Below are 14,233 nucleotides of genomic sequence, written 5' to 3'. Positions count from 1 at the left end.
CATTCAGGTCGGGGGGGGCTAGAGGAAAAGAGGGGAGGAGGAGGATGGGAGGAACGCAGAGAGGAAGAGAGGAGAGGTAGGAGAGGCACGGCTGCACCGTGTCCCCAGAGACACCCTGCTGGCCTACTTCACGCTACACACACAGACACACACACACACACACACACACACACACACACACACACACACACTAAGGCATCTCTCTCATTTACTGTCTGATGCACAAAAGTGGCCCCTAGAAAGACTGAAAAAGCAGAAGTTTGCTTTAAAAATTTAACACTATGTTTTGCCAAAGAGCTTAAATCTGCAATGTCCAGCACATTTTGGTGAACTCTATGGACAAAAAAAGTATGATTTCTTATTATAATGATGCATTATTTCTTCTCTAATACTTCTCTAATACTAATCCAATTGCCTTAAAGGGCACATATCACAGAAAATCTAATTTTCTTCACTTTTTTTTAATATTTGATGTTGATGTTATATGTTAACGCTGTTTAATTTTTTAATACACACCATTTATTTTCCAATGTGTGGATGTGTGGAGTGAATGGTGTATTTTAAAAATTACACAGTCCAAATATGGAGGCTGAAAAATATCCCATTTTGAATGTACTGTTTTTGTGATGTCAAAACCACCACATTTACATATATCCATTTATTCAGCTCATGACAGTTTAGCTCTGCCCACTCATGCTGAAGTTATAAGGAGTATTTCAGCCCGGACTGCTTTTTGAATAAGGCACAATACAGGGCAATCAGAACAGATCTTCTTTACATATACCAGTCTTTAAGGCACAGTAACAAAAACAGCCTCAATAATGCTAAGGTATAAACAGACAGTGAGAAATGGTCATGTAAAAATGAATTAAGACTGTTTTTGTCACATAAAATCACACCAATGCCATAAATGGAACTTCGTGAATAAAATGAAATACAGGAAAATGCTGCATATGGGCCCTTTAATGACAGTGGCAATCTTGTCACCCTGTAAGGATTACAGCAGTCTCTTGGGATCCTGTCCATTTTAGCCCACTCTTACATCTACAAGGTGGACCAACAAGGTAGGCATGTGTAACAGAGTGGACAGTGTCTCCAGCAACAGTGCTGTGTCTGATTCTCTTGTACCAGCGCAACACTCATAAACTGACCTACCATGTCAGTGTCACTGCCGTGCTTAGAATCATCCACCACCCGAATAATGCTTGGTCAGTTGTTGTCCTGACCATTGAGGAACAGGGTGAAAAGAGGCTAACAAATTATTCAGAGAAACAGATGGACTACACCCTGTAATCATAGACCTACAAGAGTACCTTTATAGTAAGTGGTTGGTAAGTGTACATGTAGTACACATATGTGATTACAATTTTCTAAATCCAATCTTAACCTCAGTAACAAATTTGTTTCCTCTTTTCCGTAAAAAAAAATAAACATCTTTCTTTTGTAAGAACATATACCTTTTGACAAAGCCAGGATCATTTAGTCAACCCTGGCATTGTAAGCTACCCCTGTTTTTCTTTGTTTCTTTTTGTCCTGAAAATGTATGAAAACTCCTGCACATACACACATACACACATCCTGCAGCTGCTTCCCAGTCTGTGGCCCACCTGCACCACACATGAGACAGTCCTTTCCTGTAGAACACACTCAGTACAGGGTGGGCTGCTGGACCAGGGGGTGGTACAGTGCAGTACAGTACAGCAGCACTCTACAGACTTCCTACAGACGTTACATTTATAGGTACTGCCCTTTATGATGAAAGAACCCTCACCTGACTCATCTCCTTAGCGAAACAGCATGAATCACTCCTTTTATTTGTGACTAATATTCCACAACACTCAAAAACTATGAGACTCTCAAAAAGTATGAGAGTCATAACAAGCAGTAATGTCCAGATTTTGGACTGTACATATGATAACATATGCTTTAAATGGAAATCCTCTACATTTCTAGTGTCCACTTTGTTGATGCTCGAATCTTCCCCCACCCAAATGATTCTGTTCTCAGTTTTGGTCACAGCTCTTAAACACTTTTAAGCTACATTCTTAAGTACACCCTAGAAACTAACCATTCTCCACTGCTAGCCCTGTACGGCATGCTTTCAGCGTCTGTCTCAAAGCCCTCCACAGGAACTCTTGAGGCTAGTGACACAATAAAGAGCTTGACTCCTACACAAACTAAAGTCATCAGACCTGCAAGACAAACAGGATGTGCGCATGTGTGTGTGTATTTATAGAGTAGATATCAGGTCCTATAGCTTTTTGAGACTTGCAGATGATTCCAAAAGACCATGCTAAATCAGCCCTGACCGCATGAAGTCAAGAAAATACTCTGTTTGGAAGGTTACCACAACAAAATAATAATTTAAGATGAAAATGTAAAAATGGGAACAGAAAGTAAGTAGCTCTGAATCAGCGTTGCAGCTTTCAACCACATTATTAGCATTCTAGTGCAGTTAGTCTTTTCTGATTGTGCCAAAGATATACACACTGCGTTATGATAAGACTTCTTTAACAACTTTCCTAATAACTATGCAGCATACACTTAAGTTTAAAGCTTGTATACATGTAAACAAAGGCCGGCCGGGCTATTAAACATAGCATTACCCATAAGTTAAGCATTAATAATCTGCCTCTGACCTAAAAACTACATTTAAACTCTGTGTACCTACAACAGCTTTGTCACAAGAGCTGACAGTGTGACGAAAACAACTAGCTTGCAACAAGAAAGAAATTTCTTAACAGAGGAGGTGAAATGAAGCTCAGGGAACACAGAAAGAATGCAGGATGAAGAAAATAGCATCTCGAAAAGGCCTCGACTGTAAATCACCCTCCTAGCTGAAATTCCACCAGCAGCGTGCAGAAAAACCTCGACTAGACTGTCAGAGAGAGTGAGGCAGAACATAAAACATAAAGCTGTAATACAGTCCTACCTGTGTTTAGGTTTCATCATCTAAAGCTTAATACTGTGTTTCAAGCTCATCTTCTACAAACACTGTAGCTGTTCTGCCCATTTGAAACCTCTTGCCTTCTCAACCTTTCTCTTGAGAAACATCTGGTTGCAAGTGGGAGTCACCCAACTTCTCTTTCTTGATAAACTCTTCCTGTATAATCACGAAATAGAAGCTAATGTTTTTTTCCTTACTCTACTTCATTACACCATTTAACTTCAACATTTGGGAGCTCTTGCAAAAAGGTGACATTGACGAGCTAGTGATCTTGACCTTTCAAAAATGTGCTTGTGAGTGAATGGAAAATGGCGATCAGTGTAAGCGCGGAAGGATGATAAAAGCAACTTATGTAACCCCCTCCACCTCTGCTAACATCTAAATTAGAGTGGAAATGACTTATATTGAATGCAGTGACCAGAGCCGGACTATAAACTGACTGCAGTCAAACCACTCTCAGGTGTCACAGATAACCACAGAATGCTATTCATGACACAGACTAAAATGGTGATGGCCAAACCATCTTTCATATAATAAAGACCTTTACACTACCTTCTTGCCTTCTCACTGTTTTTCTCACTGTTAGATTTCAATAGATTAAGACAATATACATGAGAACACAATTATTTATTAACACTTTAGGCATATTTTTAACTTCTATTCATCATGTTCTGTAACTTTGGTTACAAAACAATATAAAAAATGTGGCTCAAAGATGGTTTAAAGACCTAGAGGTTTGTGTAATGGTATCAACAAGGGGGTTTGGTAATTAATCCCAAGCTACTCCTGTCACAAATATTCATGTGTCATACTCTTATTCTCAAATTAAACCTGGTTTGTCTTTAATGTGTTAAATTATTTCAAACTGACAAGAAACTATGCAGATATGTATTAAAAACATTTTGAATTGCTATTCTTTTGATGATTAAGGGGAAACACATCCTACAGCGATGCCACAGTAGTCTCTGTAGCAAGATTTTCTGGTTTAAAGACTAGAAAAAAACATCTGATGATGCATCTCAAAGGTAGCAGGAACTACAAGTGCACACAGGCTGAAAGAGCCAGATAGCTAACATTACTCCTCAGAACCTGTATTAGCCTCTACATCATGGGTAGGTTGGCAGTCAGGATTTCCACATCGCTATTTCTACATTGCTGAATTACATAAATGCTAGGTATTATAGTGAGAGAACATCTCACCATGAAATTAATGAGAACACAAAAAAAAACCCATAAATTTTAGAACTCTGTCAAACCAAAGAGGCTGAGTGATGCAAGGCTGCCCTACAGCATATTGCATAACATAACAATTAACTAGTTTTGGGTTGGAACGTGCCTTTAGGAAGAGTCAACATGTTGAATGCTGCAAAAAATACAAGCATATGGTGTGTGTGAATGAAAGATTTAAACGTGGACCATATGTAGCCATGAGCAAACATCAAGCAGATGACAGAAATGCCATAAGAACTTGATGCATAATCCTAATTATATCTTAAGAAAACAGGTCGCGCATGCATACCTGTTCTCCTCAAAGCGGCTGATGAGGTCTGACACCCGGCCCTTCCCTCCTCCCCCTCCTTCTCCCTCCTCCATCCTGGAGCTGAAGGGTGGGGCTCTGCCCAGTGGCTTGCAGAGCTCTGTCACCGGACTCTGGAGGTGCACTGGTTTTGGAGGCACTGCAAGTCAGGCGAAGAAAACAACATTGGCCTTTGCAATACTAATATCTTGGAAGTCTGAATTGTGTAAATAAGCCCTCTACCATTTTTTAAGTTCTAGATTAGTGTTTCTGTGGGTATTTTGATGAATCAAGGAATTCATGTAATGCCAAAAATCTTTGATCTTTACCAATGTCACCTTTCTCAGTGTACTTTTAATATATTTCAAGGTACATCGCAATCACAGTGTGCAGCCCTATGATCACAATACATTTTTTTGTCCATATTGTGCAGCCCTATAGAAATATAGACAACATATGAATATCATCCATATCACAGTCCATTTACACCAGTGTCCAAAACAACCAGCGACCCTTCATGTATCTTTTGAGTTTTCTATGTGACATTGATAATGCTAAAATACTGGTAAATTTGAAAAATGAGTTTTCTTTGGGTATTACTCTGCCATACAACGCTCAGCATGTATTTCTCTGCTATGAATAGACTGAAAAAAATGTGTTTTAGGCCAAAACCATTTCATAAATTTAAGGTAAAACAATGTCTTGGGCATCAGGCAGCCTATTTGTGACCATTTCATATAATAGCTTTCTGTGAGGTAGCTTTTAGAGGCATTATACACTTCGGACGTCTGGTTCCTATCACCACCACTGTGAACAACTCGGTAGGTTTCTCTAGAAAGGAGCGTTTCACATCAAACCACTGTGAACAAGAGGAAGTTAAGAGGAAGCAAAACATAGACCGAGATTAATTCACTGAAAAGTTCTGTTTTTCAACTGCAGTGCTTGCAAACCAGCATAAGGTGGCAGTAATGCCTTACAGCAGCACAGTGAGGGGTGAGTGAGAGCATTCACAGTCTAAGCAGTCATTTTCCACCTGCTATGGGTGCATCACATACAATCTCTTTAAATGTCAATCAGATACTGAACACATTTCTACAATTACTGTTCCATTCAGTTGCCCAGAGCAGGAGTCAATCCAGCTTTAATGTACATTCACTTTTAACATGCATTCACTTGAAACTCAGTATTTCATAGTATTTCATGTTCAGTAGTTTTACTGAACATGAGGCCTTGAGCCTTGACACTCACTCACACTGGTGAGTACAACACACAGTGCTCTACAGCAATCAAGCCACAATGGCAATGCTAAATAACTACCTTTAATCCCCCTGGCCTCATTCACTCCTTAAGGACCTTTATGATAATGTTAAGCACCAAATAATGGGTTGTCGAGCCAGTTGGCATTCAAGCTCATCGAATACAAATATTCTCAAGTCAATCTACTTTCAAGTTCAATAAATACAAATACAGTCTAGCTGACTTACATTTAAGGGTCATCAAATACTGGCGCATCTAAAGCAATAACACTATTTTTTGACTTTAGGCATAATCAATAACTAAGCAACTGGTTTTCATGACACATTAGTTTCTTTACCTGCTGAAATCACACAATACATCCGAATTTCATGCCTCGTCAACCAAAGAACTGGTTATAGACTTCTGAACAAAATTCTATATGTAGATTAGAAATTAAGGTTTAGATACTTAATGCCATGAGTACAGGTTTATCCTAAGTGCCATGAGTATATATTCCCAGTGCCAGGTCTTGTATTTATAGTGTTAGATATAGTGCAGTGTCTTCCAATTATTGGCATATAAATAATTTGATTTTGTAAAGTGCTTATTTCTCTGTATATGAAGCAAACAGCTAGTGGTTATAATGTTCATGGCTCAGTTGATGATTGGAATTTTCCATTTAAAGTATATGAGCGCAAGTTGTGGCTTGTACTATAGCGGTCACAAAACTACATCTATGTTTGTTAGTGGGTTTTTACCTTGTGGTTTGAGATGCTGAGGAATGCGGCGGCCCGAGCCTCTTCCATTTACTCTACTAGAGCTCTTATCACTGCCTCTGCATCCCCGACTTAGTTTCTGACTGCGGCGTTCTCCAGGGCTACTACCAGGATCTGAAAGACATAGAGAGCAAAAGGTCTTAAAGTTTCAATAAACTCAGCAGGACAAAAGAGTACTTTATTTATTTAATTTCCAGTGAAATCAGCAGTTATGTACAAGTTATTAAGTTCTAAGTATCAGGAAAAAAGCAGAAACCATATTTACCACAGAAGCATCAACAACCAAATATAATATCAACTCGTTCAGTATTGTTTCCACCCTTTATTGCAATTTCCATTCCTTTTGGCAGACATCCCTAAAGACACCTCCAAAATTCAGTCTTAGAAGTTGGTTGCGTTTTCTGCTTCTCAAGTTACAAGTAATCCCAAACACATTCAGTGATGTTGAGATCTGGCCTCTTTGGTGGTCAGTACATTGTTCTGAGAACACCAACATTTTTTGATGCACAAATTTTCTTCTTCTTTTTTTTTGTCCATTTCCTTTTATCAGTAATAGCTTCTTGACAGCTATACATCCTTTCATAGCACAGTTTTCTTTTACAGCAGAAGATGGACAAAAAGAGCTGTGGATTTCTTGCTTTAAGTACTTTATCTGATGGTGGCAGTTTTGTTAGTAAATAACCACCAACATAAAATAAAAATAAAAATAAATAAATGCTGGGTGGAAGGAAAGGTCTCTGACTTTTGCACAGTACTGCACATTTGAGAAAATGAGGAATGGATGATGTGTATGGATTGGTGGATTTGTGAAAGTATTAGAAGTAGAAGGAGAAAATCAGTGTGTCTGAAGTGGAAAATAACAGGCATACTTGCTTCATTGCCTGAGATCAATTCATCTTCATCGTAGCCTCCACTCCCTACTTGTAAAGTACAGGGAAAAAAGAACACTTCACTGACCTATTAAGGGCACAATGCGCATCTGAGGTTCATGATGAACACAAAAGTTCCCAAGTTCATATTACTGATATATCTGAGAATCCAGACTTGCTGACAAACTTTGTCTTCAAACTTTGAACTCATCACCTGAAGTCTGATGCACTTGGCCTGCTGTCAACTCACAAAGTACACACAGTTGTAAACCACGTTACACAAATAGATCACTGAAGATTACAGACGGCACAATGCCACTTTTACTTTTCTGACTGTGATACGGATGTGGAAACATGGAGTATCAGCTGACCCTGATCCGATTTCTATTTTTCTTTTATTAAAAACTTCTAAGCTTTAAAATGAACTTTTTTAATTGAGACACTTAAGGTGGACATCTAAAAGTACGCTATCATACTACTATTTGAACACTCTACCCACAGGAAACAATACACAGCTAACAACATCACATCACATCACATCACACAATGTGATGGTGCTATTTCAGGCTAGATTTGTTACAAGATTGGATCTGGTATAGGATCAGCTATCAGCTATGTCTGCTGAAGATCTAATGTAGGCTTAAAGGTCCAGTATGTTAGATTTAGTGACATCTAGTGGTGAGTGAATACCCCTCCTGCCCACCCACGCCCCCCACAACTGCGTAGGGGAACCTACAATGGCCGTCATGTTTTTGCTTCATAGAACACGAAGATTCATCCTCCTTTGCTTTTTTTGTGCTATATAATAAGGAAGATCCTCCATTTGTCAAAATTTGGGTTCTCAAATTTCTCACAACACAAACTGGTTAGCCAGCACCAGCAGCAACCAGTGGTTCTTCTTTCTACAACTTCCAACCAGTGCTTTAGCCCCATCAAATTCAAGTAAAAAAGCTAAAGGCACTCTCTGGAGCCAGTTCTTGGTTTGTCCGCAGAAACATGCAGAAACTGTAGAAACATGGCGGCACAACATGGCAGCCACTGTTGGAAAAGCACCTGCTCCCTATGTAGACATGAAGAGCTCATTCTAAGGTAACAGAAACACAATGATTCATAGTTACAGGTAATTATACACTAATGAAAACACGGTTTTGTATACTATATTCCATTTCTGCTAATAGTTCCCCCTAAATCTTACACACTGCACCTTTAAGCTGCTTCTTGAATTGGTCTCGTGTGATTGCTGTATTAACTGCATATACTCAGAGGTTAGCTCCACTTCAAACGTCTGACGGTTTGTACCACAAAAGAAAATGTGACCCAAATGCACCAGGTTCCACAACATTCTTCAGTGATTACTGCCAATGTTTTATTCCGTGAGCACAGTGAGAGCATTCTGTCCCCACCTGTTTGCATGCTTGTCTGTGCAGAAGTGAAATGCAAGAGGTTTAACTTAAGCCTTGTTATGCTTTTGATATCTGTCACTGTCCTCAGAAAAGTGACCTTGAAACCAGCTATGACTCAAGAGAGAACTCGAAGCAAGCATCATTTTAGCCACCATGTTCCTCTCTGAATAAAAAAAGTCCTGTTATCGGTCTAATTAACACGCGACGAATATAGAAGTGTTATGTCTTCATTAGGCAAAGAATTGTTTCCTTAAATTATACTGTATTTCAGCAAAACTGAAATGTTCTCCCTTGGACTCATCTGCCCTCCTTCTGTCTCAGACCCTGAGAAAACCTCAAACTTCTTCACCAGCAACACAACCATGTTGGGAGAAAAATCTGTCTCTCATGATTCAGGAGTAATGTCCCATGAGTTTAATGGGCTAAAAGAATGTAAACGTCTTTCTAATCTCAGCCCAGTGAGAGGAAAACAGTAGATAATCAGAGGCTATTTTTACTGCCTTAGTTTAACCACGAGACTGGAGTGGCTCTCACAAGAAACAGAGAAAACTATGAAAAGAGTACAGATGTCCCACGCTTCACTGTTAAAACAAACTCTATCTATCTTTCATACAGAACAATTGGCTAGGTCTAATGGAAAGCTCCCCAGTTTCCAGTTTCTTAGCTACACCTACACTATGGGGGCATATTTACATGTTTGGTGCCATCACAAACTCTGTTTAGGCATTTAAAAAGTGGCTTTTATGATTTACAAAAAAGAAGCCATCATCTTTTAGCATTTACAATAAGTTGAAAGGGGTGTTCACTGCTGTCTTGTGTTTTTGCCTCATTGTATATGCATTTATACACAAAACATTCATATGCAAAATCCCAGGAGGAGATTATTATAATGAAGCATATAAAAACTTGCAAAATTCAGAAAAAACAGCTAACATACATTATTTTTAATTCAATGAAGAAAATAAAAACAAAGTTTTAAACTGTGTTTAAATTTTCTGAGATTGTGGGCATATTTTACACTCATCAAAGCGACATAAGAGCAGGTTTTGTCTAAACAGTGACCTTACAGTTTTCTTTCCAAACTACTGTGACAGTGTTTTGGCTCTGCAATCACTGCTTTACTAGCTACTTCTGAAATGTGACAGTCATGGTTTGCACAGAGCTAAGAAGACACGCTCACCACAAGTCACAATCACACAGTTCTCAATCAAGCAGGAAGCGCTCAGTGAAATTAAACAGGGATTTTATATTGGAGGTAATGCTGGATGAGCAGGTGTCTATAAATCTTTAAATATAGTCCAGGACTAGGCTTAATCCCTGTCCAGGAAACCAACCCAGAGCATATTTTGTACCTACATTCATCAACCATTGTAAGAGTAAGAGTCACACTTACTATATTAGTCTCTTATATAAAGGTGCCAAAAAGTATTTTTTCAAGTAATGCAACAGAAGAATCACTTCTAAACCTCTTCTTTAAAGAACCATTATTGTAAATGAAATCTGCCAATTCTTTATCTTTTTCCGAAAAGATAAAGAATCTCCACATTGTCAAGGGTCTACACTAGATTTTATTTTTCTCCCAACCAAGAACCATTTAGGAATCTTTAAGCTCCTTTTGTAGGTTTGTAAAAAATGTATGTTGTCAAACATAAAAATTAAAATTATCCTATATATAGTTGATAAATCTAATATTTCTCCTGTTGAGATTGTTATAAACATAATTTTAGATTATTTACCTTCGTTCGCTGTTTTTGGAACAAAACCTCGTATCTCCATTTTTCAGTTTTTCACAGAGTTTGAAAATGCCTGTTGCCCTTTACACTGTGTGTACATTTCATGATGAATGGACCAAAAGAAATGGCCAAAAATGACTTCCACTGACTTGCATTAAATGTTTTTGCTTCTCCTGTAAAGTTATCATTTTGGAGATACAAGGTTTTGTTCTGACAGCAGCGCATAGTTTACTTGTTTAAGGTACTTTTATTAAGTAAAATTATATTATTATATTAATAGATATAGATAATTTTGCTTGTATTAAGAAATGTGCTTGAAACCAGCAAAATTATCTGCCAGTATAGTGAGATGATTTTACTCAATAAAATGACCTAAAACAAACAAAAAATGTCTAGAAATAAACTAGATAACCTTACAATAAGTACACAGCCATCTCAAAATGGTAAATATTAGCCATATCAACTAGATTTAAGATAATTTCACTGCAGTGTAACTGTAGCTCATCTCTTGCTGCATAATTTATCATACCCCCTTCACCCTGTCCACCAATAAAAAGGGACCACCACTGACCAGATACTATTTGGGTGATGGACCACTCTCAGCACAGCGGTGACACAAATGTAGTGATAACATGTTCGTGGGTGTGGCATTGATAAGACTGTACCCAAGTATTTAGCAGAAGAATCATAATCATTCAATGTTTTTCTCTCAAGATAGGTACTGCAGGGGCTCCCGAGTGGCGCAACCGTCTAAGCGTTGGCCCTATCATCGCGAGTTCGATCCCTGGTGATGCTACAGCCATCCGTAGCCGGGAGTCCAAGAGAGCACAACTGGCCTCGCTCTCTCTGGGTGGGTAGGATGGCCCCTCCTTCTCCCCCCATCACTCAGCGCGATGCTAGTCAGCGCAGGCGTCTGTTAGCTGACGTAACATATCTGGCGGTTGGCGCTTTCCTCCGAGCGCGTTCGGCTGTCCAGTGACGTTGCGTGAGCGGCAGTTCGAAAAGAAGCGGTGGTTGGCTTCACAGGTCTCGGAGGAAGCCTGTGTTAGCCTTCACCCTCCTAGCGTTGATAGCATCGTGTGATTGGGGGAGTCCTAACTAGCGGGTGGAATTGGAGACGACTAAATTGGGGAGAAAAATCGGGTAAAAGATAGGTACTGCAATTTAACAAGGTCAGCTAATCTCAATCATTGCTAACTAATTGTGTGTGGGTGTGGGTGAGGATGAGTGCGGTTTGGCAAGCAGTGCAGGAATAATATTACACAGTGGAGCCAGACCCTCTGTCCTTCACTATAAACTCCTCTGCCTCACAGCATTATGGAAATGAAGAGGCTGCGAGCTGTTAAAGCGAAGCATGTGCACAGTAAGTGATTACCCAGCACAAAGAGGACCTTTCTCTGGCATTCTCGGCCACATTCGGACCTTTCTTCTCCGCTGCACATCTTACTGCCAATAGCCTGCAGGCTTTTTTCATGTCTGACTATGAAAGATGCTGCTGTGTCTTTTGTCAACACACTGGGGGGCTGGGAAGGGAGGGAGTGAGTGACAGCTTCATGAGTGATTGGCTCTTTCAGCTTAAAGCTGGTCTTATTTATTAGACCACTAGTAGTGGCCAGCAATGAAACCCCACTATAAGCACCATTATAGCATTTGTGAAGAAGTAATGCATCTGGTAAATGCACATTACAACAAACATTAGTCTCAGTAACAGGTTTGCAAAGTGTTTAGACCATAAGCTCTCAAGCATTATTTCACAAAAATACCACTTAATTCAAACCACAAACTTCTTCTATGGCGCAACACTGTAGGTTTGTTAGGACAATAAGGACATAATGTAAACCTAATGTGCCTTCACACCAACGGTTAGCTGTAACACAACGTTTACTGTAAAAAGCACTATAAGACTGAAACTAAATCGGATTTAAAGAGCCCATATCCTATTTCTTACATTTTACTTTATTTCCCTGAGGTCTTCTCATGACTCATGTACCAAATGACATGTACCAAAAAAAGTCATGCTTCCTTTTTACATGACCGATTTAAACCTCTGTATCTCAAAATGAAACAGACTGTTGTTACTCTGCTTTTAAGACTGATATATGTAAATGATCTCTATTTTAATTGGCTACACTGTATTGTGCCTCGTTCAAAAAGCAGTTCAGGCTGAAACACTAAACTTCTGTGTGAATGGACGGGGCTACACTACTGGGGATTGAGTAGACAGATACACGTTAATGTGTTGGTTTTTGAACCATCACAAAAACAAATTCAAAACAGGTTGTTTTTGCAGCTTGGATTCCATACATGGACTGTATAAACAGAGAAGTGAACGCTGTTTTGAATCTCTAATTTTTGATTTTTGAATCTTCTTTCAAAAAAAGTGAGGTGAATTCATTTTTCCCATTATATCAGCCCTTTAATGTAATAAAGACTGAAAGCAAAGTTAACCATGCAGAGCCAAGTGAATAAAACCCCCACTCCAAAACAGAGTTGGCTCACATTTTTCAGAAAGCAACACAATACTTCCTCCAGCCTATTTCCTCATACTGAGTAATCATACTCTCAGTATTTCAGCCAGCCGTAAAGTCCCACGTTCACAAGTCTAGCAAGACTGATGAGATAATGATAGAGATTCTGTGTGAGTGTTTGTGTGTGTATGGGTGACCATCAGTGAGAAAACCCACTCAGGTAAGTCAGGATGCTAAGCTCAGGGCACGGCCTTGCTTCAGACCTGTTACGAGGTTACCATAGCAACCCCCTCCCGCCTTTCATCAGCCCGAGAAAGCACAGATGAGATCGAGGTGCTCTACGGAAGAGCAAAGACAGACACAGACAGACATGCAGCTACTTTCATTCTGTCTGCACTGGGAGTCTATTCCCTAACGCTACTCTCTGTGTTACAATGTACTTCTCCACTGGACCGCTTCACCTCATAGGCTGTGTGGTTTCTTGGCAGAAACAAGTGTCAGGGCTTCTTAATAGGTGCTCTGATGGATAACCAAGGCTAATTCTTAGCATTCTACATCTCCGTACAAAATATGTCTGATGAGTGATAATTCTGGCAAGCCAGGTCAAATGTCAGGCCCAACAGAACCAAAAAAATCTGTTCTCAGACTCTGGCAAGGGAGGAGTGGGACATCCGCCTCCACCTTAGGTTAGCATCCCTGCTCAAAGCTTGCAATGTGACCCAATGATAAAAATATCCTCCTTTAAAACTTCAGTACATTTATGACATCAACTGATTTACTTCAATACCACAAAGTGTTGAAAAATTATGTGACGTTCAACACCCAAGTTCAATACCCAAGTAGTCTGTCTTTTTTAGAATCAGTGAGCCAATGAGCATGCTTGTTCTAAAATTTAGACTGTTTGGCTGACAATCATGTTACAAACATGGACAATGGAACTATTGGAATAGATGTTTCTGTAAAAAAAAAAAAAACATTAATATTCATAAAAAAGAGTATGTGTTATCTATTATATTTTCTTATTTTCTTTTTGTAAAACGTTTTTTTTGCAGTAGATATAGAAAGATATTTTTATTTAATTGTGGTTTTACTTTTTTGTGCTTAAAGTAAGGTATCAAAAAAGGTTTTAGTATCAGTATTAAGGACTTTTGAAGGATACATAGTAGTGTTACACTCTTGGTATCGGTCCCGATACTGGCACTTAAACACTGCATCAGCAGTAGAGAATACCAATATCATGAAGCAATTGAGCAGCTGAGTGGCACTTGCATGTGTGCCAGTGGAT

At 39.1% G+C, this 14,233-nt stretch overlaps 1 protein-coding gene across 11 annotated transcripts in view; it reads right to left on the bottom strand.

Moving 5' to 3' along the window:
* Positions 1–14,233, bottom strand: part of fgd4a (FYVE, RhoGEF and PH domain containing 4a) — a 68,605-nt gene that overhangs the window by 13,265 nt on the left and 41,107 nt on the right. For 9 of the 11 annotated variants that reach the window (XM_036585206.1, XM_036585208.1, XM_036585210.1 and 6 more), the window contains 2 exons: positions 6,458–6,589; positions 4,467–4,623 (listed from right to left, as the gene is read on the bottom strand). In XM_036585206.1, the coding sequence (XP_036441099.1) occupies positions 4,467–4,623; positions 6,458–6,589 (289 nt within the window). Of the gene's footprint in view, positions 1–2,932; positions 4,366–4,466; positions 4,624–6,457; positions 6,590–7,344; positions 7,456–14,233 lie in introns of those variants that run through there. The other 2 variants (XM_036585215.1, XM_036585216.1) reach the window with 2 other exon arrangements.

This window comes from Colossoma macropomum, unplaced genomic scaffold (assembly GCF_904425465.1).
Source record: "Colossoma macropomum unplaced genomic scaffold, Colossoma_macropomum, whole genome shotgun sequence".
Lineage (NCBI taxonomy): Eukaryota > Metazoa > Chordata > Actinopteri > Characiformes > Serrasalmidae > Colossoma > Colossoma macropomum.
The sequence above is the reverse complement of the archived record's forward strand: the minus strand, read 5'-3'. Positions and strand labels throughout refer to the sequence as shown.